This window comes from Musa acuminata, chromosome BXJ2-11 (genome assembly GCF_036884655.1).
Source record: "Musa acuminata AAA Group cultivar baxijiao chromosome BXJ2-11, Cavendish_Baxijiao_AAA, whole genome shotgun sequence".
Lineage (NCBI taxonomy): Eukaryota > Viridiplantae > Streptophyta > Magnoliopsida > Zingiberales > Musaceae > Musa > Musa acuminata.
The window spans coordinates 4,476,822-4,501,792 of NC_088348.1; the positions used below are offsets into that span (position 1 = coordinate 4,476,822).

Here is a 24,971-nt window from a genome sequence, read left to right on the forward strand (position 1 = left end):
GACGGTCTTCGACTCCGTCGAAGTGATCTGATGCGGTGGTCGGGACAAGGTTGTCGTTTCCTCCGAGTATGAACTCCTCGCCTTCGCGTCCAGCGGTGGGGACCTTCGACTTCGCACCTGCACAAAGGTCGGGTCGGGGTGCTCGGCCCGACCCCTCCGACGATCAAGTCAGTTGACAGTGGATAGGGGGTGTATTTTTTTTTTCTCTCTCACAGTTTAGAATGAGATGGTATTTATAGGGAAGCTTACTGCTTCCTGATGTGCCTGCTCGCAGGGGGCAGGTAGCGTCTGACCTCGATGTTGGCGTGGCGTGAGGGATCGAGCCTGGGCAAGATGTTAATGCACCTCGGTCGGCGTTTCGATCCGCGTTGACCAGGTGCTGTGAGGCGTCATTTGGGCCAGTTGACGTCACCCGAGTCTTATCGTAATTATTATCCTCATCATATTCCCCCCCGGAAAGAAGCTATGTGTCAGTCATTGTAACAGGAGTCCGAGGCATGGCTTCCGCTTTCAGTATTTGTTCTTGCCGGGTGGCTGCTGGTCCGTTACCAGGGGCGCGGTCCGGATTTCGCAAATAAGGGAGGCTGGGCGTGCGGTGGTGGTCTCGGACAGCATGTAGCTTGAGGAGAACGTCTTAGGCGGGTAGGCCGCGTAGAGAAAGCGGTATCGGGTGACATGCAGTCGAGGAGCACGGTGCAAGTGGGCTGCGGTCGAAGGGTATGGCTGGGGCGGGCAGACCGCGCAGGCGTGGTCTCGGGCAGCATGGAGCCAAGGAGCACAATGTAGGCGGGCATGTTGCGTAGGTGTGGTCTCGGGCAGCATGGAGCCAAGGAGCACGACGCAGGCGGGCTGGTCGCGCAGGCGTGGTCTCGAGTGAGTAGGTCGCGCAGGTGTGGTCTCGGGCAACATGCGACCGAGGAACACGGCTCAGGTGAGCTGGCCGTGTAGAGGCGTACTCGGGCAGTCGGCGGCCGAGGTACATGCTCGTGCAGATAGGCAACGTAGAGGCGTACTCGGGCAGTCGGCAGGCAGGGTACATGCTCAAGCATGCAGGCTGCGCTGAGGTGGACTCGGGTAGTCTACGGCCGGGGTACATGGTCAGGCGGGTAGGCCACGCTGAGGTGGGCTTGGGAAGTCTACAACCAAGGGATACGACTCAGGCGGACAGGCCGTGCTGAGGTGGACTCGGGCATACTACGGCCGAGTCATGTAGATACCGAAGGGGGTTAGGTCGGAGCTAACCGCGAACCGAGAGGTAGTCAGGTGGATACTGAGCCTTCACTCGGAAGAGACTGAGGCAGGGCCTAGATTCCTTTTATGAGGACTATATCGGATAGCCACCGCGGGTGCTTGACTTCTTCTATGGAGCCCGTTGCCAAAAGTCATCTCTTCTCCTCACGGCCACCTAGGCCTTCGTCGCGATGTACCGGTTAGCCCGCTGGAGCATCTCTGGCACCGTGGTGGGAGGTCGCTCCGCGAGGGACCAGAGGAATCTGGAAGGTTACAAGCCTATCATAAACGCCTGCACTAACAGAGAGGGGTGAGTGTCCGGCAAACCCCCGATTTGCGTAGCAAAGCGATCCACAAAATGTGAGAGGGGCTCGTCCTCCCTTTGTTTGAGTCCGATGAGCAATGCCACGGACGGTTTCGGCCGGGCATAAGCCAGGAAGTTAAGCTCGAAGTCCTTGATGAGCTGGTCGAAGGAGGTGATAGTCCCAGTCTTCAGGCCGCCATACCACGCGTGGGCCGGCCCTCTCAGAGTGGTGGGAAACGCTATGCACATAAGAGTATCAGAGGTTCCATATAGCACTATATGGGCACGAAAAGCAGCTACATGGTCCGCTGGGTCGATGGAGCCATCGTAAGCGTCCAGAGAGGGGAGCTAGAAGTCCGGAGGGACTGTCTGATCCTATATCTCGGGTGTGAACGAAGACCCTTGGTATGCATCGTCCTCGAGCCCTCCCTTGGACATGCGAACCTCTTTCTGCACCTCGTCGAGTCGCCGGCTGACGTAGCACAACTGGGCCCGCAAGGAGTCTGTAGAATCCGAAGAGAATGCATCGGGTTCCGAGCGGCCGCTCGGGTTTGCCATCACTGGATCCCCGAGCGGGGCCGGTCAGACCCGAGGCGAAGTGGGGAGCTCCGGAAGTGTCGTGTGGGCCCGAACGAGCGCCTTATGTTGTCGTAGTGGTTGGATCGCAGGCGAGTGTGCCGGATTAGAAACGAGCAGGATAATGGTTTGCACCATACCCATCAAAGCTCGGACTTGATGAGCGAGGTCCTGAAAGGCTTCGGACGACACGGGCGAGGGGTCGGCGGGGGCGCCGTCGGGTGGCCACAAGCCCGGGTCGTTGAATATCCGCCAATAGCGCTCTGAGGTCATGGCGGGGTGTTCGTCACGATGATCTCCGTGCGGGGGATGTTCCCCCGAGGCTCCAGTCGGGTGCGACCTCTCAGCCGTGGGCTCATCTGAGCCGCTTGGGTGATCACCCAACATTCCGGTCCCTCCTTATAGCGCCAATTTGTTGTGGAAAACAACTTTGAGCCGAGGCCTCGGGGTCGACGCGGCTCGGTTCGGGTCCGGATGACGGGGGATCTTCTCGAGACGGCCTTCGAGTTCGTCGAGGTGATCTGATGCGGTGGTCGGGACAAGGTCGTCGTTTCCTCCGGGCAAGAACTCCTCGCCTTCGAGTCCGGCGGTGGGGACCTTCGACTTCGCACCTGCACAAAGGTTGGGTCGGGGTGCTCGGCCCGACCCCTCCGACGATCAAGTCAGTTGACAGTGGATAGGGGGTGTTTTTTTTTTTCTCCCTCACAGTTTAGAATAAGAGGGTATTTATAAGGAAGCTTATTACTTCCTGATGTGCTTGCCCGTAGGGGGCAAGTAGCGTCTGACCTCGACGTTGGTGTGGCGTGAGGGATCGAGCTTGGGCAAGAAGTTAATGCGCCTCGATCGACGTTCTAGTTTACGTTGACCTGATGCTGTGAGGCGTCAATTGGGCCACATGTCACCCGAATCTTATCGTAATTATTATCAACTATGATGAGGATAATATATATATATATATATATATATATATATATATATATATATATATATGTATATATGTATATATATATATGTATGTATGTATATATATATATGTATGTATATATATATACATACATACATATATATATATATATACATACATTCATATATATATATATATATGTATATATATATGTATGTATATATATATATATATGTATATATATATGTATGTATATATATATATATATATGTATGTATATATATATATATATGTATGTATATATATATATATATATATATATAATCTTAGTTAGCTTCCATAGTACTTTTGTAACTTCAATTCTTATTATTATACTTTCAAAATTATTATATATTTTTTTTATTCAACCTTAGCAGGAGTCTTATGCGTTGACTTGAAATGATTTCTTTTTGATAGACGATAATTTATATAATATGTATATTTTAAAAAATAAAAAAATAATAATTTTTATTATATTATATGGAATAGAACATGAGATCTTTCACTTGTACAATATTACACCAAATGTCTCAATAAATATTTAAATTTATGGAATATCTAAATGTTTTTATTTTTGCAATGTAATATCCGAATGTTAATCTGCCTATTTTGACATCTTCCGCATTCGTAATTACAAGCGGATTCGGATATGCTTTTCCCGCATCCGATCCGTTTCCGGCCCTATTAAATTATAACAGACGAAGCGGAGGTAATTTAACTCGTTGAGTCGAGGGAAATTGGGGATTTTGGAGCGCAGCAATGGTGGAAGCAGAGGAGACTCTCCAGTCTCTCGCCGAAGACGAGCGTCGCGCGCTTCGCGCGAGCAAATTTGCGCCGCTACCCTTACCTCCGTCGTCTTCCTCACGATCCCAGCCCAGGTCGTTCCCCCGTCTTTGACCTCCTCCTGCCTTTATTAGGATTAGGGTTTTCGTATTCTTCTTCTTCTACTACTTGACTTGGTTTTTGTGACTATTGAGTCCTATTGGGTTATAATGCATTATACACAAAAAAAAAAAAACTGGCCAGTCATCTCCGTAGCTCTTGACAGTTATAGGTTTCCTGGTTGGCCTGATGTCATGGGGAAGGTAAAGAGCGAACCTTGTGAAGATTTTAGAATATTTACATGGGAAAATAACAATCTTGATTCTAGTTTTCATGCTCTCAAGAGCTTGAACGATGTGTGCGAGGGTTCGTCTTATCATCTTCATGTTCTGTAGGGTTTGAAGTATCTTCTTATGTAATTTAAAAAGACGTGTATTTCAAGATGTTGGATACTAATCAGATGCTTTTGTCTCTTAATCATGTAAGGGGTGGTGGGACTTCCCAAAAGAAACGGTTAGGTTTCTTTTAAAACCTAATGAATCTATGCCACTTTAAGTGCAATTTTGTTACCTTTGTAGGTTGTCTCATCTGACTTATCGCTGAAGTAACACCCAAATACAAAAATCTATCACGAGATAAGTCCATTAGAGAAACAAACGAAAGTTAGCATGCAAATTGTGCCCGTAAGAAATTGAAATAAGAAAGTGCGACAAATTTAAGCTACATTTAGGATCCGCATGGATGCTGCTTTTACTAGTTGAAGTAACACTTGAATACAGAAACCTTTTCTAAGATAACCCCAGTGGAGAAACAAATAAAAATTATCATGCAAGTTGCATCTGAAATGAGGAAATGAAGAAAGTGTGACAGAGGCTTCAAGAATAATAAAAGAAAATTGAAAAGAATTTAGAAATTGACTAAAGATATGAATCGAGACTCAGAAGAATCTGACAAAGATAATTTAATGATTTGATAAACACAAGGATGTTAAGGCTAAGGAGCTTCCCTTTATCATACTAAATATATGAATTTTCTTTTCAGACTGTTCTTTTGATTTTTAGTATATGTTCTCTTGGTGCTCGCCTAGCAATGTAGGTTACAAAGGTTTTATAATAGAACAGCTCAACAACTTTTAGTCATTGGATGTAACTAGTGGCCATGGTTTTTTACTGATCATATGTATAAACAGATTAGTAGTCAAATAAGTTGTTAGGTGCTTGAGTTGCATGGAAACAAAATTCCTGCAAGTGCTTGTGATCTCTTTTATATTCATACAACTTCCTTTTTTTGCATTTGCAATCTCTTTTTTTTTGTTTGTCATTTTTGATAGATAATTGTATGTGCATCATCATAGATGTTGAGAGTATTTTATCAGACTATTGTATTTGTTTTAGTATCATTTCTCTAGGTGCTCACCTAGCAGTGTAGGCCACGAAGGCTTTGTAAACAGTCTGACATTTTTTAGTGGTTGGATATAACTGACGTTTTTTAGTGGTTGGATATAACTAGTGACACCAGGGTTTTGTAATTATCACAGATATTCACGTAGCAGACTAATAGCCAAACAAATTGTTGGGTGCCTGAGTTGTATGGAAACAAAATTCCTGCAAGAGCTTGCGGCTATTTGACAATTAATTACTATGCATATGTGACATACAAATTTAATTGGGTGTGACCTATAATGTTTTCTGTGATCTCCTGTTGTTGAGTAGCTAATATTTCTTAGAGAGATCTTATGAGTTTGCTTGCTATATGCTGATACTGTTTTTATACATAGATTGGCTCACCCAAGTGGACCTATGACGACTAATAAGGCTGCTGCCTTAGCAAAGTTTCTTGAGAGAAAGCTTCAACATCCTGATGGACTTAACTCTTTGGATCCTAATCTTGTTGAACTAGCCGTAAAAAATGCAAAAGAAACAGTAGTTGCTAGTAAAGGTAAAACTTCAATTCCAGCAATTTTGTGAGGTTGTTCATCTCATAGATAAGTTCTTATGGAGTTCCTTATAGTCTTCTTTTCAAGAAGACTTTACTGGTTCTTAACTTTATGATACATTATGCTTCCAATCTATTGTCATTTTCTTCCTTTCTTCCTCCATTTTTTAATAAGATTAACCCAAATATCATACAATTTCAACTTCAGCATGCTTGTACGTAATGTTCATGTGAAGGCTATTGGAATGCCTTTTGATGGAGATTTTGAGTGCTGAACTATATTGATTCTCTTAGTCATTTCACCATCTTTCTCTAATATTGGATTTGTAAAATCTTCACTGCAATGCAATGTACTTTTCAGTCTCATCCAAATAATACTAATCCCATTGTTTGATCGTTAACTTGGCTGGTGCTCTCGCTGATTGTCCTCCTTTCCTCTCTCCTCCGAGCATCCTCTCAAACCCTTGATCGCCACTTTGCCAACAAAAAAAGTAGTAGGACTAAACCGACCCTCAGGTACCTCAGCACTTCAGTGGTCTAGTGCTTTGTCACATCTTCACACTTGGAGAAGAGTATTCTTAAAATATCTTTAAATTCGATAAATCTATTTTTAATTTTACAGTTTTTGAAATAGTTATATTGACCCTCTAAATTTCTACGTAGAGGTAAGGTTGTATACATTGATTCTCCCTAAACATCGCATTGATAGGAGTCTCCCTAAACAGGGTAGCCTTTTTTAAGTTTTTAAAATAGCTAAAATTCCTTCTAAAATATTGAAAGTAATATAAAATAAAAATTATAATTATTTTAGCTAGTATATACATTTTTATATTTATATTTTAAATATTTAAATTCATGCTTGTGTCCCATTTTTGTATGTTGATTTTGAGATTTTTTTTTTTTTGTGGTGCCATTGTTTCTTAAGATGAAGCATCAAAGATGTGGTATTTTGTCCTCCTTGTCCAAGCCAGACAACAAAGTTTGCAGCCTCCCCTAATCCAGTAGGAATCCACCACTATTTGAGAAGTCAACAGCAAAAACAACAGTTATTTTTGAGATCATCTAAAGAGAATTTATACAGACATCTCTTAAATATCTTAGACTTCTCAGAAGTTTATTGTAGAAACAATCTGCCCAAATACTGTATGCTCACTGTCGTATGCTACTGTTCATGCTACAGCATATAAACTTTAACCATTTGTGTTGTGACTAGGACTCCATCACTAGAGAAAGAACTCAATATTTTCTAAAACTAAACATTAAACGCATTAAAAACAGTTAAAAACAGACTCATATAGACCTATTTTTATAATATATTGAGAATATAGATGCGTGAATTGCCATGTTCATGTCAAGTATTGTCCTATCTGAATAAGTTAGATTTGTTCTAATATCCCACATCCTATGTCTGCTAGTGGCAACACTAGGAACCGGTTAAAGCTCATTACTTAGTTGTCAGTCTGACGGTATCACTTGATTGAGTTTGTTCCTTGCAAAGATGGCTATCCTAGAGGGACTTTCTTGAAATCACAAAAGACTAGGTTGTTTGGTACTTATGCCTGGTTGAGTTTCAGTTTATGCTCATGTGACAGATCCACTCCTCAAAGAGTCATATATTGTCATCTATGAGATATGAATTACAAGACAAATGGTTAAGTTTGTCTATATAGGCAGCTTTTATTATTACAAGATAAATTTTGTTGTTATTATGACTGAAATCATAAATATTTTTCCAATATACTTTGCTAGAGTGCCAGCATTGCTTTAGCTTTCTTGTTTAGGCTGCTTCTTTTGTCTTTTAATCATGCAACTGACAGCCATGATCTTTATTCCCTTCTGATAATTTAGGGATGTCTTCAACTTTGGGAAGTAAAATACGGCATGTTGCTTCTTTTGAGGACTCCGTTGAGGTAGAACTCTTGAGATTCTTTGTTCGTTGTTGGTAATGCACTGTGTAATATACTATAGATGCATAAACTGCAGAATTTGGAAGAAGACGATGATAAAGAAGAAGAGAAACAGCAAAAGAAAAGGAAGAAGAACAAGAAGAAGAAGAAGACAAAGGTAATGTAATTTTTTGCTTTCCTTTTCCTATCAATCCTTACTTATGCTCCTTTCGGTTACAGGCCACGCAAAGCTCAAAAGCGCATAAGACTGCAAAACGGAAGAAGCCCAAATTGTGATATTTGATAGAACTTTGTCTTAGTCGAGATTTAGCAGCTGGATTTGGAAACGCTATTATCATCATTTTCTCGGGTCAAACAATGAGAGGCAAATCGTTCAGTTTCATCATTTGGGAGCTTGTTTTTGTTGTGACATATTTCATGGTTCTCTTCTTTGTCTTATTTGAGGGATAGCAACTGGATTTTGGAAGGCTATTCTCATCATGATATCTAGTCCAAAAAATGAGACTAAGATTGTTTAGTGCCGAGTCCTCGAAAACAAAAGAAATGCACATTGATTTGTTTTAGATATTTTCACCCATGTAACTTTAAGGGGCAAAGCCCCTGTATTTCTCTTTGTAATCAATATAAATTGTTAAAAAGTATTTTTTTAAATACTTAATTTGTTCTTTATACTAATCATTATGTGGAGTTTAGGTCATTTTTCATTTCTAATTCAGTATGAAGAAAAGCTCAAATAATGTTTTAACAAGGTATCATTAATCATTCAGTTTTTCTAATAAACACATTGTATTTTTAGTGTCTTCACACTAGTAATTATAAGATCAATTATTTCAATCATGTGGATGGGTATATAGTACATTTGTATGTTTGGTTATCTCGATATCCTTATAATCGAAATTATTTAGGGTCTGTATTTAAAGGTAAATCAATTTTATTATTGTAATTTTATCATGATTTGATTTTCATTATAAAGATTCATTGATATCATAATATATATAAAATAATAATAATAATAAATAATATAAAAATAAAAAATATCATAATAATAATATAAAAAAAAATGCATGTTATGTCATTCATATTATCCTATATGTAACTGCCACGTTTCGGGAGCATGGAATAGTCTAAGAAATCTTCTACCTCTAGCGATTAGGTATAAATACTCTTAACACAGTGGACTTACCTTTTTCTACCATCATTAAACACGCCGGACCGGTTGAAGACATGTCGCCGGCATCAAAATGCGAGGCGTCGAAAGCCATACAGGTGAGAACCGAAGAGAGACGTAGCGGTGCTTTTGACTGTCGATCCTATTATCACACGAGTCAAGGCCAGCAAAATGGAGCAGTCATCATCAAACATGAAACTGTGGTCATCAGTTCACTCCTCCAGCACATATCACTTACAGAGAAACAGGAAATGGAGTCATTGAAATGGCGAGATTGTAGTGTCTGATTGCAAGGTGGCAATTCCACTTGTGTGTTCTCTTTACAGCGCTCCTATTTGGCATAGTAATGTTAAGGCTCCCTGAAAAAGAACTCCCAACTTTGGGAGTAAGAGATAACAAACACTGGGCTTTGCAGAAGAGGAAGGCGAGCTCTCCCCACATCTAGAATAACAAACACCTCAATGGACTCTTCCACAGAATCATTTTACACAATTCAAGAATTAGTTGAATCATATATGAAGCTTCATTTGTTGTCATGGTGTGCTTCATCAAAGCCACCTCAGAGGTAATAGAAGTTGAACTTCACCACTGATCATTACAGCCAAGAGTGCCCATTTGCCATCATAAAAAATAATCTGGTACTGCAGCTTTAAAAGCGGCAAATCTGGTGGTGGTTCCCTGGACAAAAAGCTATGTTCTTGGGACTAGTTATGATCAAATAACAGATGTTCGTTGTTCATGTCGAAGTAAATAACTGGCTCCCGAGGGTAACTATGGCAGTACCATCACCCATGACTGTTGTCAGTGCCATCTCGGTCTCGAGAATCTGATCAAGCTCCACAGCGATCGCTCGCATCTTTGGACGGTTATGCCCAGATGGATTCAAGCATCGAAGGGTTAGTGCAATTAGCTCTTTCATTCCCTCAGAGGTAAAGGCATTACCGAGCCGGCGATCGATGAGATCATTTGAACCTGCATGTGCTTCCACCTTGTATAATGAAGCAAGATTACTCAGAGATGAACTAAAAAAAAATCGGAAACAAGAAAAGCGGCATTTGAAGACTAGTGGCAAGAGCATTCTTGACAACTTATCAATCTAAAGCACTGTAACTAATGATAAATCCAGGCTAGGAGAAAAGAAGCACCTGAGGACTAGTGGAATTTTTGTATAGTTATTTGTCTATTAAATAGTGTTCTAGGCAACTCATTGATCTAAAGCACCATAACTAACTAATGATAAATCCAGGATATGTATGAAAAGGCAAGTAAATTTAATTCTAAAATTTAGAATGGTATTGTAGGCTATCCTACCGGATAAAATCCGCAGTCTTTACCGATCTGAGATGTTGCAAAATCTTTCTCTTAAATATTCTGTAGTCTACTCAGGTTATTAGTCATTATTATTGACGGAACAAGGGACAAAAAATTAGGCAGTTGTTAGATGACCAAAAAACATATCAAAAGCCATATTGAATAAGATTTAGAAATTCTAAACAGTAATTAGATGCATAAAAACTCCAGCTGAAGCCATATTGAATAAGATTTAGAAAATAAAAGGGGTTGGCCTTGCATACAAGGCTCTTGCCAATGTGAGGTTTAGAGAGAACAAGCACACACACCCTCGCTATTTGCAAGTCAGCGATTCTTCTGACTTGAACCTTTGTCGTCCAAGTCATGAAGGAGCAACCTTATTATGGCATGAAGGCACTCTAAAGAAAAGAACAGCCCACTGTGCAATACTTTGGCCAATGTCACTGTAGAGAAGAAACGTATGCAACTTTATTTTTGCAAGTAGAGACTGCTTTTGTAACTTAGTTGTTAACGATATACCCAATTTCTAGAAAATATTTAAAATATCAAAACGTATTCAGAACATTAATGTAGAAAAAACTGACATAATTTTAATAAACCAATAAGTCAGAATTTCGTATTATTTAATCTTTATTATATCTCCAAATAACCTTAACCAGCAATCAGATGTCATATGACCATGCTAAGTCATCAAGGTATCCTTGTCATCATTCTTGCTTAACCTGCAGGTTGCCAATCAAAGCATTTTTGACATAAAAATCATTTGTAAGTTCGCTTCCAATCTATTCTTGTATAGGCTAACCTTGTATTACAAAAATAGATTACATAATAAATTAATATATACAGTTTGTTCTTCAGTTAAGTTGATGTAAGAGTACATACACTATATTCAATTCTGAAGCAATTGCCATTGTTAATCCACTTGATGATTCTTTCTTTTGGTTTTTCTTTTCAGACAATGGGCCAAATGGGTGGCCAACCAACTAATTTATTTACATAAAACTTTTATAAGTAAGCATGTCCTATGACAAAAGTTTGATTTAAATTACTCGTGTGATATTCAAATGTTAAAATCTTTTACGGAATTTTGTAATAGCTTACACATAGAACTTCATTGAGGTGTTACGATACTAAGTTTAATTTTATTGTTTAGGAATCTAGACAAGACAAACTTTATAGCAATGCACGATGCAATTAGTGTCCTAACTCTGCATAAAAACAATATTTCCTATATAAGCAGAATGTGCATATCATATTCTGTATTCAAGCATTTAATTTCATAGGATCGAGCCACTTAGTCAAGTATTGGCACAATAGATGCCAAACACAAAGGTTTGGCATGGCTCAATGCAAGACTATTACAAGATGCTGCTCATCTTGTAGCAGCATGTACAGTGCATGATGTTATGCTTTGGGTACACACTATTGATACTATTTTTGTTCGGGCCTAAGGTCATGCCTCGAAGAAGATAATTTCAATTGGCATTTTACTTTACATCAGGTCTTCTTTGATCTCACCCTCCCATTTTCTGAACGAATCATATGTACCAAGGAACCCTTCTTCTCCAACTTTCTTCAATGTTGCATTCACAAGACTTAATCTCATATAGTTATATTGGCTAAACTTTATATAAAAAATGTTCAACACTTGTAAAGCTTGATCTCCATGGATAATAATGCATGTTCTGCAAATTATCCTTGAAGATGATGGTGCATCAACAAATTCAGAGACCAAACATAATCATTCAAAAAATAGAAATTAATGGCATTCTGTTATATCAAAATCTAGTTGCTCAATTCATTTCAACTATGAAATTCCTTTTTTTCTACAAAATTATAACAAAAAAATTATAATTAAATTGAGCTACAGTGATATTGATTTGTGAACTATCATGAGTGATAAATTACAAGTGGAACACACTTGTTTCTGCCCCCAAAATAAGATAGCAGTCCGACAAGTAACAGTTTGGAGGCCAGTATCTAATTTTTGTGACCATCTTGTTTCTGCCTGATCTAAACAAATGTATTTGAGAAATATTATGAGTGATAAATTACATGTGGAAGGTACCTATTCTTGCCCTCAAGTGTAAATGGCAGATTGATAAGTAAAAGTTTAGAGCCCCTTATCTAATTTCACTGAGTATGAGAATTCAGTTCTGCCTAATTTGAACAAAATAATTCTTGGTTTCTCAAATATAAAGAAAAAAAGTGATAATTGTCAGACTTTTACTTCTTTTCCCCATTATACAGATTTGAGAAGAACATAATGAAATAGTCCATGGATTCATTTGCAGACTTGAATGGGCCATGCAAAAAGGGTAATATATTGAATGAAGAGGGCATGAGCACTTGCAATTAAAGGCACAACTAAATTTTCTCTTCACTAGTCTTGAATATGTCATTGAAGCTGCTTATTGTATGATCTTTACTGTGAAAGAAAGTAATACATATTTTTATCATGCTTTTTACAGAGTGCATTCCTAGGAAACAACTGACAATGTTGTCATTTATATTTATACTTTCACTTTTCAGCATGATAACATAGATTATTCTGCTACTAAATTTAAGAATATAAAACAAAATGGATATAGCACCCACAAGCTTATCCTAAAGTGTAAACCAATTAGTTGTTTGTACCTTGTGTATCCCGTTCTTCCAGGTAATCATAAATGCTACTTGTTTAGCCATAAAATATCTTGGTTAAATTTGGTTCTGGCAGACATTTGCTAATCTGTGAAATATAATTAGCATGAGGTTCATTGCTTATGCAGTTTTGAACTTTACGCTGAATGGCAATGGTAAATTCAAGGAAAACATATATTTGCATCAAGATGTGTTCATGCTTTTTAAAAGCGCCAACTCACACCACGATAGAAAAGCTACATGACCTAAAACAGCTTGTTAAATGTGTGTATAATATTACCCACTGGGCTAAGAAACTGTGTGAATCTAGAGAGAAGCAATGTGCCACCTCCATGCCACTTATGAACTCTAGAAGAAACACACCAAAGCTGTAAACATCACTGGCTTCAGAAAATCCTTCTAACTCTCCAACCCTGGGAAAAAACATATGGTTGTACAATAGCCATATAAGTCAATATGATATTCTACTGGTTGAGTGGAAAAAATGAGATGAAAATTGTCAAAAATTAATTTACTCTGGATCTTGGAAGATACTGCTACTTCCTTGAGGCCCAATTTCTCCACTTCCTTGCACTAATTTATGAAGACCTGCATCAGCTACTTTTGCAATAAAGTTCTCATCAACCAAGACATTATTTGTTTTGAAGTCTTTATGTACCAAAGGAGGTGCAAGACTGTGCAGATGAGCTAATCCTGCAATTTAAGATATTGAAAAAGTTTTTTTTTCAGCTTATGGCAAAGATAATTTTTGCTCTCTAGATTACAATCGATTAGCTTTTTTCCGGTTTAGTCATCAAAAAACTAAAAGTTACCTTTGGCTGCTCCAATAGCTATCGCAAGCCTTTGTTTAAATTCAAGCCTTGAGAGTGAATGTTGTTCCCCATCTGCCAAAATAATCAAGCTTGTTTATATGCATAAAACAGTTAGAAAAGTGCCTCTGATTAAGTTAATTGAACATTACCATACAAGTGACGAGAGACACCTCCATTAGGCAAGTATTCAAAAACTAGCATTTGCAAACCACCTTCCTCACAATAACCAATAAGAGTAACTAGGTTGCGGTGCCTGATCTCTGATAAAATTTCAACCTGTTTAAAAATCAAGATATGTGATTTAGTATGGATTGACACTTCAAAAGTGTAATGATTGCAGGTGCTGCTCAAGAAAATGAAAATGTTCTTTGAAGGCAAATGCATATGAACAAATTCAAGTGAAGAGAAAAAGTAGAGAAGAAGCAACTCTATTATCTGAGCTACCTGGAGAATGCATAACCATTCAGAGTTTTGAAGAAAGCATAGAACACACAGGATTAAGAACATAAACCAACTGGGTTGACATAAGTTGACTAGGACATGAAAACTAAAAAAACCAGATGTTACCGATTAATAACAGTTGCTTCACATCAGTGTGTACTATAATGACCTTACTAACATATCAAAGTGATGAAACTATTTATTGGCATCGATTATCATTAGATTGATTAACTTAATAAATCACATAGGATTTTTCTATGCGCAGAATTGCACATCAAGGAAAAAGAAAATTTAAATAGAAAGAGGCAGTGAAGAGTCAAAAGATGATGCATAAGAAATTGTTGAAACATTTTAATTCAGCAAGCTGATTTACCTCTTCGACAAATTTCTGCCTTGGAACACTTACACGCCTTTTAATTGCCACAAGAGTCCCATCAAGAAGCAAACCTTTGTACACCAAACCGAAACTACCAGTGCCAACAAGATTGCTTTCGCTAAAGTTTTTAGTAGCTTCTTCCAACTCTTCTAAAGTAAATTGCCTAGCACTCCGACCACAACCTGAAGATGATATCCGATCTCTCCTATTCCATTCCACTGCACATAACAAGTACCAAAAGAGCAGGTTATCTATCAAAAGATTAGCATATGCAATCAGAACCTTAAATACTTTCTGCAACATATAAAGTAGTTTCACTTACCCAGCGTAGATGGGTCGGAAGAACCAGTCTCAGAACTTTTATTTGCAGGGGTCCTACAGTGCAAAAAATAAAACCACAGAAACCCAATGACAATCACCAAGAATGCAAGACCTCCAGCAGCTCCTCCAACTACGGCTGCAACTAAATTTGACATCTGTTAGAGGCTTGACTTGGTCCAATAAACCAAAACATTGATTCTTGGATGACGAACGACAGCACAAGAGACAACTACCTTGACACCAATGCATGACCTATTCCATTAAATGGGAGTCCCAAAACGGAAGCAATTCGAAAAATATATTCCAACCACACTCAAAAAAATTTTCCAGTGATTCAACCGTCCACTAATCCACCAAAGAATACTTCTATGTCTGGCAGGGACACTGGATCCGATGCGACGCTTCTCTGTAACGTGACTGTTCAAATCTTGCATGTTAATACTGCCAAATTGGTTTTTGAGGTGATTGATTGCGGGCAACTAAAACTGACAAAACCCAACCGGGATGATACTCAGAATCCAGTTAACATTAAATTGGAAGACAGGCCATCGACCAGTGATCCATCCATTAATGGACAAAATGCCACTGCTATCTGTTTCCACAGACCATCACCTTGCGAAAACAAGTAACAGCTCAAGCCGACATATACCATTCCTACATCGTCGGTCGAAAATTCGTAGTAGTCGATGGTGACATATATTCCACTCGATCGAGCACTCCCAGCTTAGGCTCACTCACTCGACTATCCGCAAGAGGCCCCAAGGCGGAAAGGATGAACAAACCAACCGAAAGAACCCAAAGAAGAGACGGGAGCCCCAAAACCCCACATGACACAATTGAATGAGCGCGCAAGGAACAAAGGTCTGCCTACCATGTGTTTGTTGTATTGTACGTACCAGTCCTGCCAAATCTCTCAATCTGAGTGCATACTGTATACAAGTAGGAGTGAGAAGAACGTATGCGGGGAGGGAGCAAGCGTGGGCCTGTGGCTGTAAATGTGGGAGATTTACCAGCAGGAAGTGGACAGGGGTGAGGGGACAGTACCTTTTAATCGGATACCATCAACGATGACCACAGTGGACACAGAGGATTGGAGAGAGGTGGTACGAGATCTCTCAATTACGGGATTTCTTTCCCATTCCCCCATGGTCTCATGTGGAAGGACAAAAGGTTGAGCTTCTGCTGCTCCGGTCGACATGGGTTCACCGCCACCAGAGTTAAGATTAGGGGAGGGAATGGGCGTTATGGAAAGTTGCCATTTTGTTAGTGGAGTAGTCTCGCTCCCCATACCCTGCTACTTGCTGGCCTCCTGTGTGCCCTATCTATGTATCTAATTCGTTTTCCTCGTCTACTGTGAAGGAGTGAGGTCTTTTTGCTTTGCAGCTGCTCCACTCTATGCTGCTCTCTGGTCACTGGAAAGACCGGAAACCCTGGTAAAAGATTGAATGGTATTTTTATTTGAAGACATGATAGTTTAAATATACTGGAGGGCAAAACTGAGAGTTTGAAGATATTAAACCTGGAGGATGTTCCAAGTCTGTCTCCTAGAATAAGCTGCATGATATTGGAGATGGTAAGGCTACAACATATATATTAAGTGCACTTTCCAAAAGCCACTTGCACCATATGATCTCTCTGACATTACAAGCCAAACTTGGCTTGTTTGACTATTTCATAAAGTATTAGTAGGCCACTTCAGTTCACTGGAGATTCAAGGAACAACTAGGAAGACCTTTTTCTTTACATTCTTTATCCCAGAATTCTTTTTCCTTTTTACTATTGACCATCATTATGTTCAAAGCTCAAGTCCAGGATTATGAATGTGAGCACCAACTCGCTCGACACCAACATTAAAGCATCCAACTTTGCATCCAAGACACAAGACTCGAGTGTCCGCAAGCTTTCTTTCTGCAAACTAATCAGCGCACTCTTGTTAACGACATGCAAAATAGATCATGAAGAAACAAGTAGAAGTAATATAAGAAACTTATATTATAGGCTGGACTGGACCATGCTAATTTGCAGCAGAGTCGCAGGCCAGGAAGCTACTCGTTATGCACTAGATTTTATCCCCCATTACCTGATGATAAATCGCATGTTGTTGAGGCTGAGATACGATCGACTTGAAAGGACCAAATGATTGCATGGAGTCGAAGAAACAAGTGTTGGAATAATTGGAAAGAGGAGAAAAGAAACACATGGGACTCGAGGAGAATCCAATGACTGCTGCTCTTGGACTGCCTCTTCCGTGGCCAGCCTGTATGATCAGTAATCGGACTTGGCCCTCCGAGGCTTATATTCTAAACCGTACGCAGGAGATGTCCAAAGTCATAGGTTGGCCTACGCTGCTCCAGCTCTGCAGCTGCTCCAGTACAGCAAAGCCAGCGAGGCTCATCAGCTTTTTAGTTCACAGCTGAGCTCAAAAATATTGCAGAACAGTACGGGATCTAATCCATTCAAAGTCCAAGTTGAATGGTGCAGCACACAGCTAACAAGATCCAAGAAACCTCATTGGAGTAGGCAGAAGAAACAAATTGGATGAGTTGGAGTAATCTCTGCTCTGGGAAAAAGATAATCCACGAGGGTCAGCCTGCAACACATGCTGTCATGTGATCCTCGACCAACGCCGAGACCCAGCCAAATTGCATGTAAGATCTGCATAATTTAGTAAGTTCCCTGCGATGCTGTGACAATTTAGTAAGTTCTCAATCAGTGCGGACTGTGATAAGAAAGATCCATGGAAGGTGGAGAGGGAAAGCAGGCGGAGCTGCTTTTTGCAAACCATAACCCATCAATTATGATCGAGTTAGCTTCTCTCATAAAAGACTAAACTTGCAAGAGAATTAATTGCATTGCCCCCCACCTTTCAAGATCCAATCACTTTCAATATGTCACGCATCATAATAACAATAAAATCATAACTCTCAATTATTTAGAATCGATTGTATAAATCTTTTATCATTATTGAGATTAATAAAAAGTTATATGTTTAATTGAATTTAAAATACTTAAATATTTATTTATAATTTTTATTAAAAAAAATTTAATTTTTTTAATCTTTTCTCATAATATTAACATTAATCATTTCACCTCTTCCGACTACCACATCCGGATGTCTCTTAAGCACGTGCTCATACTATCTTAAATGATTTTCTCTCATATTATCCTCTATCAAAACAATACTTAATTGTTCACAAATAAAAGTATTTCTTTTTTTATCTTTCTTAGTAACTTCATATATCCATCTAACATTCTCATCTCGGCAACACAATTTTTTTTTTGTATACGTTGTTTCTTAACTATCTTATACTCAGACCCATAAAACATTATTAGTCTCATAACTATTTTATAAATTTTTTTTAAAAATTTCAAATATATCCGATGATCACACAAGATTCCTAAAGTTCCACGTCATTTTAACTATTTTAATTTTACTTTACGAATAATATCTCCATCAATCTCTCTATCTTGTTAAATAATTAATCTAAGATACCTAAAACTTTTACTTAAAAGAACATATTCATCCTAATTTAACTATATTTTCTTATTTATTCGTAGAATTATTAAAATTACATGTATTCGGATTTAGTCCTATTTTACTAAAACATTTAGTTTCTAGGGATAGTCTCCGTAATCCAATGCATGCATATCAACAAAAATATAAGACAACAATTAGTCTACAGAAATAATATTAATGATCTATGATTGGATATCTAGTTACATTTATACCAACAGCCACACTCTACATAACTGTACGTGCATAAACAATATCCATATCAGAAGTACCTGCTAAACTAAATCTATTGATTGCAATAAATATATTTAGGCATTTATAACAAATTTATTTAAACATCTTTGTGGTTTACAGAATGAAGAATCCTCTTTTACCAAGCCAAATATATCCTATTTCAATCCTACTCTCAAGTAAATCCTTTATTAGAATAAAAATATCAAAACAAGATATTGAACTATAAATATCTATGGTGCTTACACCTGTAGTTTGTTAAAATTTCCTAGTCAGAACAAAATTATAGACCCAAAATTAGAAGCAAAAGAATAATGCTTACCAAATATTAACCTGACAGGAAAAGTCCTTTCTGGATAGCAGTGGTTCAAGGCAGCACCAAGAAGTCCAAATACTTGTTGAAGTGAAGGAGTTACCTGTTAGTAGTTAGTACAATAGTGATGACTCAAACTATAGCGGGAATTCCATCAGGATATCGGTGATTTTATAGATAATCTATCCATCTCCAAAATAATTCAATCTTCTACAATCACAAAGATATTATGAAGATGATGTATTAAGTTTACTAATATACAACAAGGTAAGAATGACCAATATAACCACTTCACGCTGAATCCTGTAACTAATAATTAGCTCCAAATAATCAACAGCAGAAAAGCAAAAACTAACCTAGCTCATCATCTTTTAAAATTCAAACTAACGTGGAAGACAATATGATATCTTTAAGCCATATAGTTTCACATTCCATTTTAGAGCAGCAACTAGGAAGTTCACTAACCTTTGTTTACCAAGGTAAATTCATACATGTGGTGGAGAAGTGATTTCACATTTCCAGTTTAAAAGCTATGCTCTGAACCTCAGGGACCATAGCCTGCTGATGACCGGAGCATAAGTATAGCCAGTTCATGTCTAAGGCAAATTATAAAACCATTACTTATGCCTGAAGTAGATGGAATTTAGACCTCAACATATGTTTGTTATTAAACACTTTTATTTACCCAATTGCAACTGCATAATCTGTTCGCTTTTATTTAATGATGTTAAACACCTTCAAAGAATCAAATATTTGAAGCAGCAAAGCAACATCTGGCATTTGAAAAGAATGACAATGCCCTTTCCAGAACCTATTGTGAATGTTGTAATTCTTTCATTATCAGCTCTGCATCATTTTGAGAAACCACAAGTTACAAACTTGTGAGGCATTTATCAATCACAAGAACTAATATCGGAGTTTTAAACAGAAATCAAGAAGCAGAGATGCATAAAACACAGTTTAGAAAAGCCAAAAATCTGACAGGCAGGAGCGGGGAATTTTCCGCAATGGGTGAAAGCTTGAAGAAGCAATGCCGCATGGAGGTGGAAGGCCCACGGGTCATGAACTTCTTTTCTAGCAGATTATTCACATGTCAGACATGCTGTTCATATGAGAATTGTTGTTCTGCTTGACACATTTCACAACACTATATACATATTGAAAATTTTCATTTCAAATTATTATTATGCTTACCTTACAGAAACTGCAGAGTTTCTTACAAACCAAACTGCATATGCATGTTCACTATTTGCAGTTTAAGCACAAATAACACAAAACCCAGTCATAATGGGCAGACGAGATCAATTCCCCTGTCTCACAACTACTATAAATAAGTGAACTTGTAACACAAAAGGCATGACCGGGATCTTCCAAATATTAAATCTTTCTCATTTCTCTCTCCCTCCCCCTCTTCTATGTGTGTACTATATATATATACTACTTCCCATCGAAGACAGTAGTCTCATAAGAGGAGATCCTTCCAACCACTATAGTAACAGAGCTAACATATCCTTCATGATCTTCTTCACTGCTCTACCCCAGATTGGGGTCCTCCTTTTGCAACCTCATGAACTCCTGCTAAACACCACCATAATCTTTCCCGTACGCCTACTACAAAGTCCCAAATGGTGACTACTATGACGCAATTTTTTTCATCCAATGGTCAATCAACAACTCTAACATAGTTTTCCACATGACTACCCTGGCATCAATGCCAAGCTTATCATAGATATGAGGAGGGTCCACATAGATCTATTGGTTGGAAAATTCATCTAGGTTGACCAACCAACTTCATAGATCAATCAGGTGTCAGTACTACTGCAAGAATTACACTGATGAGCTTAACAAATTATCAATGATCTGAACACCACCAGAGGATACTCTATACCAACTGCATTCTCAACCATATAGTAGGATATTCAATAAAAATTACCAGTTGTCACAAGCCTAAGAGATGTTTGGCTAGAATTATGGAGTTGTAAAGTCCGATTTGGATAAGCCTACAAAGTACTAAGATCCACCACTACTTCAAATCCTCCACGACAATGATAGTAGCTCCAAAATAACATATTTGGAAGTCGAGCAAACACCACTACAACTATTATTGCCAATCAACAAAATTATGCAAACCATCTCATCAACTAATAGTGCAAAATTTGTAAAATGAAGATGCCTAAGTAGCCTAAAAATATGTTAATTTGCACTTCCACCGACAGTAAAGAGAAGGACAAAGATCTCAAAGAGATGTTGAAGATTGATGGAAAAGATGTGTACATGTTTTATTCAAATCAAAGTGCCCTTGGACAAAATATATATTAGACGTGACTCCATTGCAACCCTACAATCTTTATAAGATAGAATTGATGAGAACAACGTTGCCAAAGTCACACCAGTAGCATCTGAAGATGTTCCTTGTGAAGAAGAATATCACAAAACATCTTTAGAAGTCCCTAAATCAATTTTTATGTCCACTAGAAGATATTGAAAAATTCAGCCTACAGCAGCCTTACAGTTCAACAGCATTGCAGCTGTTGCTAGGATCTATTAAGTAGGGTTTTGGGCATCATATACTGTTAGAAATCAGCTTAGAGCTCTACAGCCCTAATACGACTACCTCAAACCATCATAGTCAGATGACTTTTTACGATCCTAGATGATCCGATTTAGCCAACAAGTGTTTCAGAAAACATTAACTGACTCGCAAGAACAATTTAATCTTCATCTTAAATCCTAAACTCGATGGTGGGCTCCTAAAAGATCCGAGCTCGATCTAGCTGGTCTATGTCAACTGCCAAAGGCCAGAAAATTCTCCCAGCACAGTGAATAACCCCATTAAGCTAACCCTTAGATTAAGCTATTAATCACAGTCCAACAGTTCGATTATGTAGTGCAAGTACATTCAACTCCCAAAATTTTGAACTCAGAACTGAGAACCAGACCTAGAACAACGCGTAATTACATCTAAATGAATTAAAAGCTGAGAGAGAGAGAGAGAGAGAGAGAGAGAGTCATGGTGAATAGTAGCAGTTGATCGGAAAGGCAAGTCTTTCTGCCCTGCCGGCGTAGAACTATAAATCCTTTTATCGAGGACCTCCTCCGCAATCCGCCCTAAGAAACAATTGGCACCGAATCGTATGAAGCCACCAGCCAAAACAATAAATATCACCTCAACATTCTAAGCAAATCGAAATAAAGGAGGAGGATGAGATAAGAGGACAACGAAACGTCGAAAGAAGCAGACCAGATGCCGACGACGCCGTAGCGTAGTGACGACGAAAGACGATGCCAAGGCTGAAGAGAATGATCTTCGGCCCATCTCAAGCGGTGGAGCGACGGCGAGGAAGCAGAAGGGGGGAAGAGGAAGGCAAACAGAAGAGCACGGAACCGAAGCCGGAGACCGGTCGAGGGCGGCTTCTCTTTTCGTTCTCTTATTTTCTGCAAGAGGATTTATGTCGGCGGGAAGAGATCGGTATACGGAATGCCTCACGTGGCGAACACCTGATAAGAGCCACGGGATGCCCCACTTAGGCCGTTTTCTTCTCTTCGTTTCCCCTCTTAAACTTTAGATTTTTGTTTCTGAGATTAGAATTTGATGGACTGTATTGGAGCGAGGCGATTAGCATCATCAGTTTCGTTGGGCATGCACGCCCACTGTTTGTCTTATTGTCTTCTGCACGCCACCGCCAACCAGGTCTCATCATTGTTCACGCTTTCAGAATATTTCCCATGCAAGACAGAAGAAGACCCATTATCAACCATGCTCTGCTGCACCGAGTGCTGTAATTTTCAAACTATGTTGCCCATTGTGTTTATGGGGATCAGCATCTACGTTGCTATGAAGAAATTCTCAAGGTATACTTGTATGAATTCTAAGTTGAGGGCATACTTCTTTTTTGCATTAACTAACAATTTGTTTTGATGTTCAAAAGAAAACAATTGTTGAGAGAATTTTGTCAAGAAATATGTTTTAGACAATGTATCTTGTTTCTGACTGTTATGTGCATGAAGTACTTGAGCACTTTCGGTTCTTGCACTGCACCTGTGATTTATAATCACTACGTTTATCTTTTTTTCTAAATAGCTACGATTCATTGTGCATAATAGTTCTTTAGGGGGTTGATATTTATGTTGCTGTGTTGTAGGGTTTACTAACTTGCAGAAACTCCCATGGATACATTATCCTATTGCAAATTGCTATAAATCTGTGAATATTAACTAAGGACAGTATTATTCTATTTCCGTTCACTCTAGAAATTTATTTATTTATTTAGTGCATTGTTTATTTGTTTTTCCAAAATGTTTATGCCCAGCAGTTGAAGGCAGCAAATTGGCCCTCCAAGAAATTTGTTTGCAAGGAAGTGATCTATGTTTAGTAGTCAGCCTTTATGATCTTCTATTGTGCTTTGTTTGACTTCAACAAATTTTGAACTTTGTACATAGTAGTCTATAAATCTCTAATCTTTTATTATTATTATTATTATTACAGAAGAAAGTCCAAAGTGGAGCTGATGAGGAGAAAAAAAATCAATGTGTTAAAATGAGAATATATGAGCCTTTGCTCTGTCAACCATGCATGATGGTGATGTTCAAGTAGAAGAGTGGCCCAGAGATGCATATTCCTTCATCCTTGGTTGCTGAGTGTATCTCCTTCTTTTGTGTCAGTTGGATATGGTGGAATGAAATATCTGAGAAAAAGTGAATGGTTCTTGTGTTTCTGACATGTTTAGCATATTGCCTTTTCTGAACTCTAATCACATCACTTCTCTTAATTTCTCACCTTAGGAGTATGTGTGAGGCACTCATCAACTCAATTTAGGAAGAGAAAGGTTGATATGTGACTCTGCTATTGTTGCCTTCTGAAACATTGGAGTGCATATTACAGCCTACTTTGCCTCTGCCTATCTTCAACAGATACTACTCATACAAATCCTCTGAGCATCTGATCACTTAAGTAGCAGTTGAGCCCCAAAGATGAAGATTATGCTCCCACATTACCAGGTTTTACATTTTTCCTGCTTGAAACAGCAAACAGAAGCTTCTTTAAAGATGATATTACACTAGCCGTGCAGTACGTCTCAAGCATTTGCTAGGAGAGATACTTGTTCTCAAGATGCTGACCTTTCAATACCCAGTGACAGGTTTGTAGATGCAGCAACTCCATAATGTGCTGAAAATTACATCTCAAGGAGGGTAAGCAACACAATGTACATTCATCTTACCTACATAGGTAAAGAAAGCAGTAGCAGTAAGCCAAAACATTAACTCAGAGATCTGTGGTTTGTTTTGTCTCCATCATCTCAGAATCATCAGAGCCAGATAGCTCCTGCGTCGCGGAGCAGCGGCACAAGCTTGCCACCGAGGTGAAGGGACATGACCTTGTCGGTTGGTCCAACAAGCCTGCCGCCGATGAACACGGCGGGCACCGGCGAGTTGCAGCCCAGCATTCTCGCCAGTGCTCGCTCCATGTCCTTCCCGTTGGGATCCTCGTCGAGCTCGTGGATCCCCGGGTTCACCCCCAGCTCGCAGAAGAGCCGCTTGATGGTGTGGCACATGCAGCATGAGCTCAAGCTGAAGACCACCACCGCCCGCTGCGACGCCAGCCTCATGACTCTGTCCATTCGGTGCAGGATGCAAGTGTTCTTGCAAGCTAGAAAGAAAATAAGATGATGCAGAGCACCACCAAAGAGTTGAGGAAAGAAGAGCTTCCCCTCGAAGAACTGAAATGGTGATGAAGCTGAGATGACTGATTAATGGATATAACCAGGCTGAGAAGACTTTGAAGAAGATAAGGAAAACGGATCTGTATCGGTGAAGGTGTGCTGCTTGGAGCTCCTCCCCCATTGTGATCTCTATATATACTGGTGCAGACGAGTAGTGGATTGCAAATGCCAATGTCCCACAGCATATTTTTGCTGCATGCCCGAAGATGATTGTTCTGAAATGGAGCGTGGCTCACCCAGTGCTTGTCCGTGAATTCCTGATGTCAAAATTGCCCTTATACTTTGTGTCTGTGACAAAGGCTTGTATCCCTCCTTTTCATGAGTCGCTAGTGGCAGCATCTTGCCACCAGGGGATGCCTTGAGCACAAGCTTCCTGGAAACCTTTCACTTCCTTTTCATTTATG

At 39.3% G+C, this 24,971-nt stretch overlaps 3 protein-coding genes across 8 annotated transcripts; 1 reads left to right on the forward strand and 2 right to left on the reverse strand.

Annotated features, from left to right (window-relative positions):
- Positions 1-3,784: 3,784 nt before the first annotated feature.
- Positions 3,785-8,370, forward strand: LOC103970492 (nucleolar protein 56). Of its 2 annotated transcripts, none has more exons than XM_018820330.2 (5): positions 3,785-3,931; positions 5,653-5,813; positions 7,659-7,720; positions 7,779-7,874; positions 7,937-8,370. In XM_018820330.2, exons 1-5 carry the CDS (start codon positions 3,813-3,815, stop codon positions 7,991-7,993), a joined length of 495 nt encoding a protein of 164 aa, XP_018675875.2. In that variant the 5' UTR covers positions 3,785-3,812; the 3' UTR covers positions 7,994-8,370. The 2 variants fall into 2 exon arrangements, with proteins under 2 accessions (XP_018675875.2, XP_009382557.2); XM_009384282.3 differs by having other exon boundaries at positions 7,794-7,874.
- A 541-nt stretch (positions 8,371-8,911) lies between these two features.
- Positions 8,912-22,274, reverse strand: LOC135627281 (putative serine/threonine-protein kinase). 5 transcript variants are annotated; one of them, XM_065133318.1, is made up of 12 exons: positions 22,089-22,274; positions 18,857-18,950; positions 16,870-17,473; positions 16,309-16,704; positions 15,023-16,219; positions 14,791-14,931; positions 14,466-14,686; positions 13,801-13,927; positions 13,652-13,723; positions 13,355-13,532; positions 13,120-13,252; positions 8,912-9,873 (listed from the first exon to the last, which is right to left on the reverse strand). In XM_065133318.1, exons 5-12 carry the CDS (start codon positions 15,036-15,038, stop codon positions 9,622-9,624), a joined length of 1,140 nt encoding a protein of 379 aa, XP_064989390.1. In that variant the 5' UTR covers positions 15,039-16,219; positions 16,309-16,704; positions 16,870-17,473; positions 18,857-18,950; positions 22,089-22,274; the 3' UTR covers positions 8,912-9,621. The 5 variants fall into 5 exon arrangements, with proteins under 5 accessions (XP_064989390.1, XP_064989389.1, XP_064989388.1 ...); XM_065133317.1 differs by having other exon boundaries at positions 16,870-21,955; XM_065133316.1 differs by having other exon boundaries at positions 16,309-16,697; positions 16,870-22,274.
- Positions 22,275-23,597: 1,323 nt separating this feature from the next.
- On the reverse strand, positions 23,598-24,703 carry LOC103970494 (glutaredoxin-C1-like). Its single transcript, XM_009384285.3, has one exon. The coding sequence runs from the start codon at positions 24,463-24,465 to the stop codon at positions 24,154-24,156; it is 312 nt and encodes a 103-aa protein (XP_009382560.2). The 5' UTR covers positions 24,466-24,703; the 3' UTR covers positions 23,598-24,153.
- Positions 24,704-24,971: the final 268 nt, after the last annotated feature.

Bases quoted from the DNA above. Each gene is read 5' to 3' on its own strand.
- LOC135627281 (XM_065133318.1), bottom strand. The intron at 13,533-13,651 runs GTAACTTTTAGT...CTTAAATTGCAG, and splicing joins AGCTATTGGAGCAGCCAAAG to GATTAGCTCATCTGCACAGT. The intron at 13,253-13,354 runs GTAAATTAATTT...GTTTTTTCCCAG, and splicing joins AGTATCTTCCAAGATCCAGA to GGTTGGAGAGTTAGAAGGAT.
- LOC103970494 (XM_009384285.3), bottom strand. From the start codon at position 24,465: ATGGACAGAGTCATGAGGCTGGCGTCGCAGCGGGCGGTGGTGGTCTTC.
- LOC103970492 (XM_018820330.2), top strand. From the start codon at position 3,813: ATGGTGGAAGCAGAGGAGACTCTCCAGTCTCTCGCCGAAGACGAGCGT. The intron at 3,932-5,652 runs GTCGTTCCCCCG...TTTTATACATAG, and splicing joins TCCTCACGATCCCAGCCCAG to ATTGGCTCACCCAAGTGGAC. The intron at 5,814-7,658 runs GTAAAACTTCAA...CTGATAATTTAG, and splicing joins AACAGTAGTTGCTAGTAAAG to GGATGTCTTCAACTTTGGGA.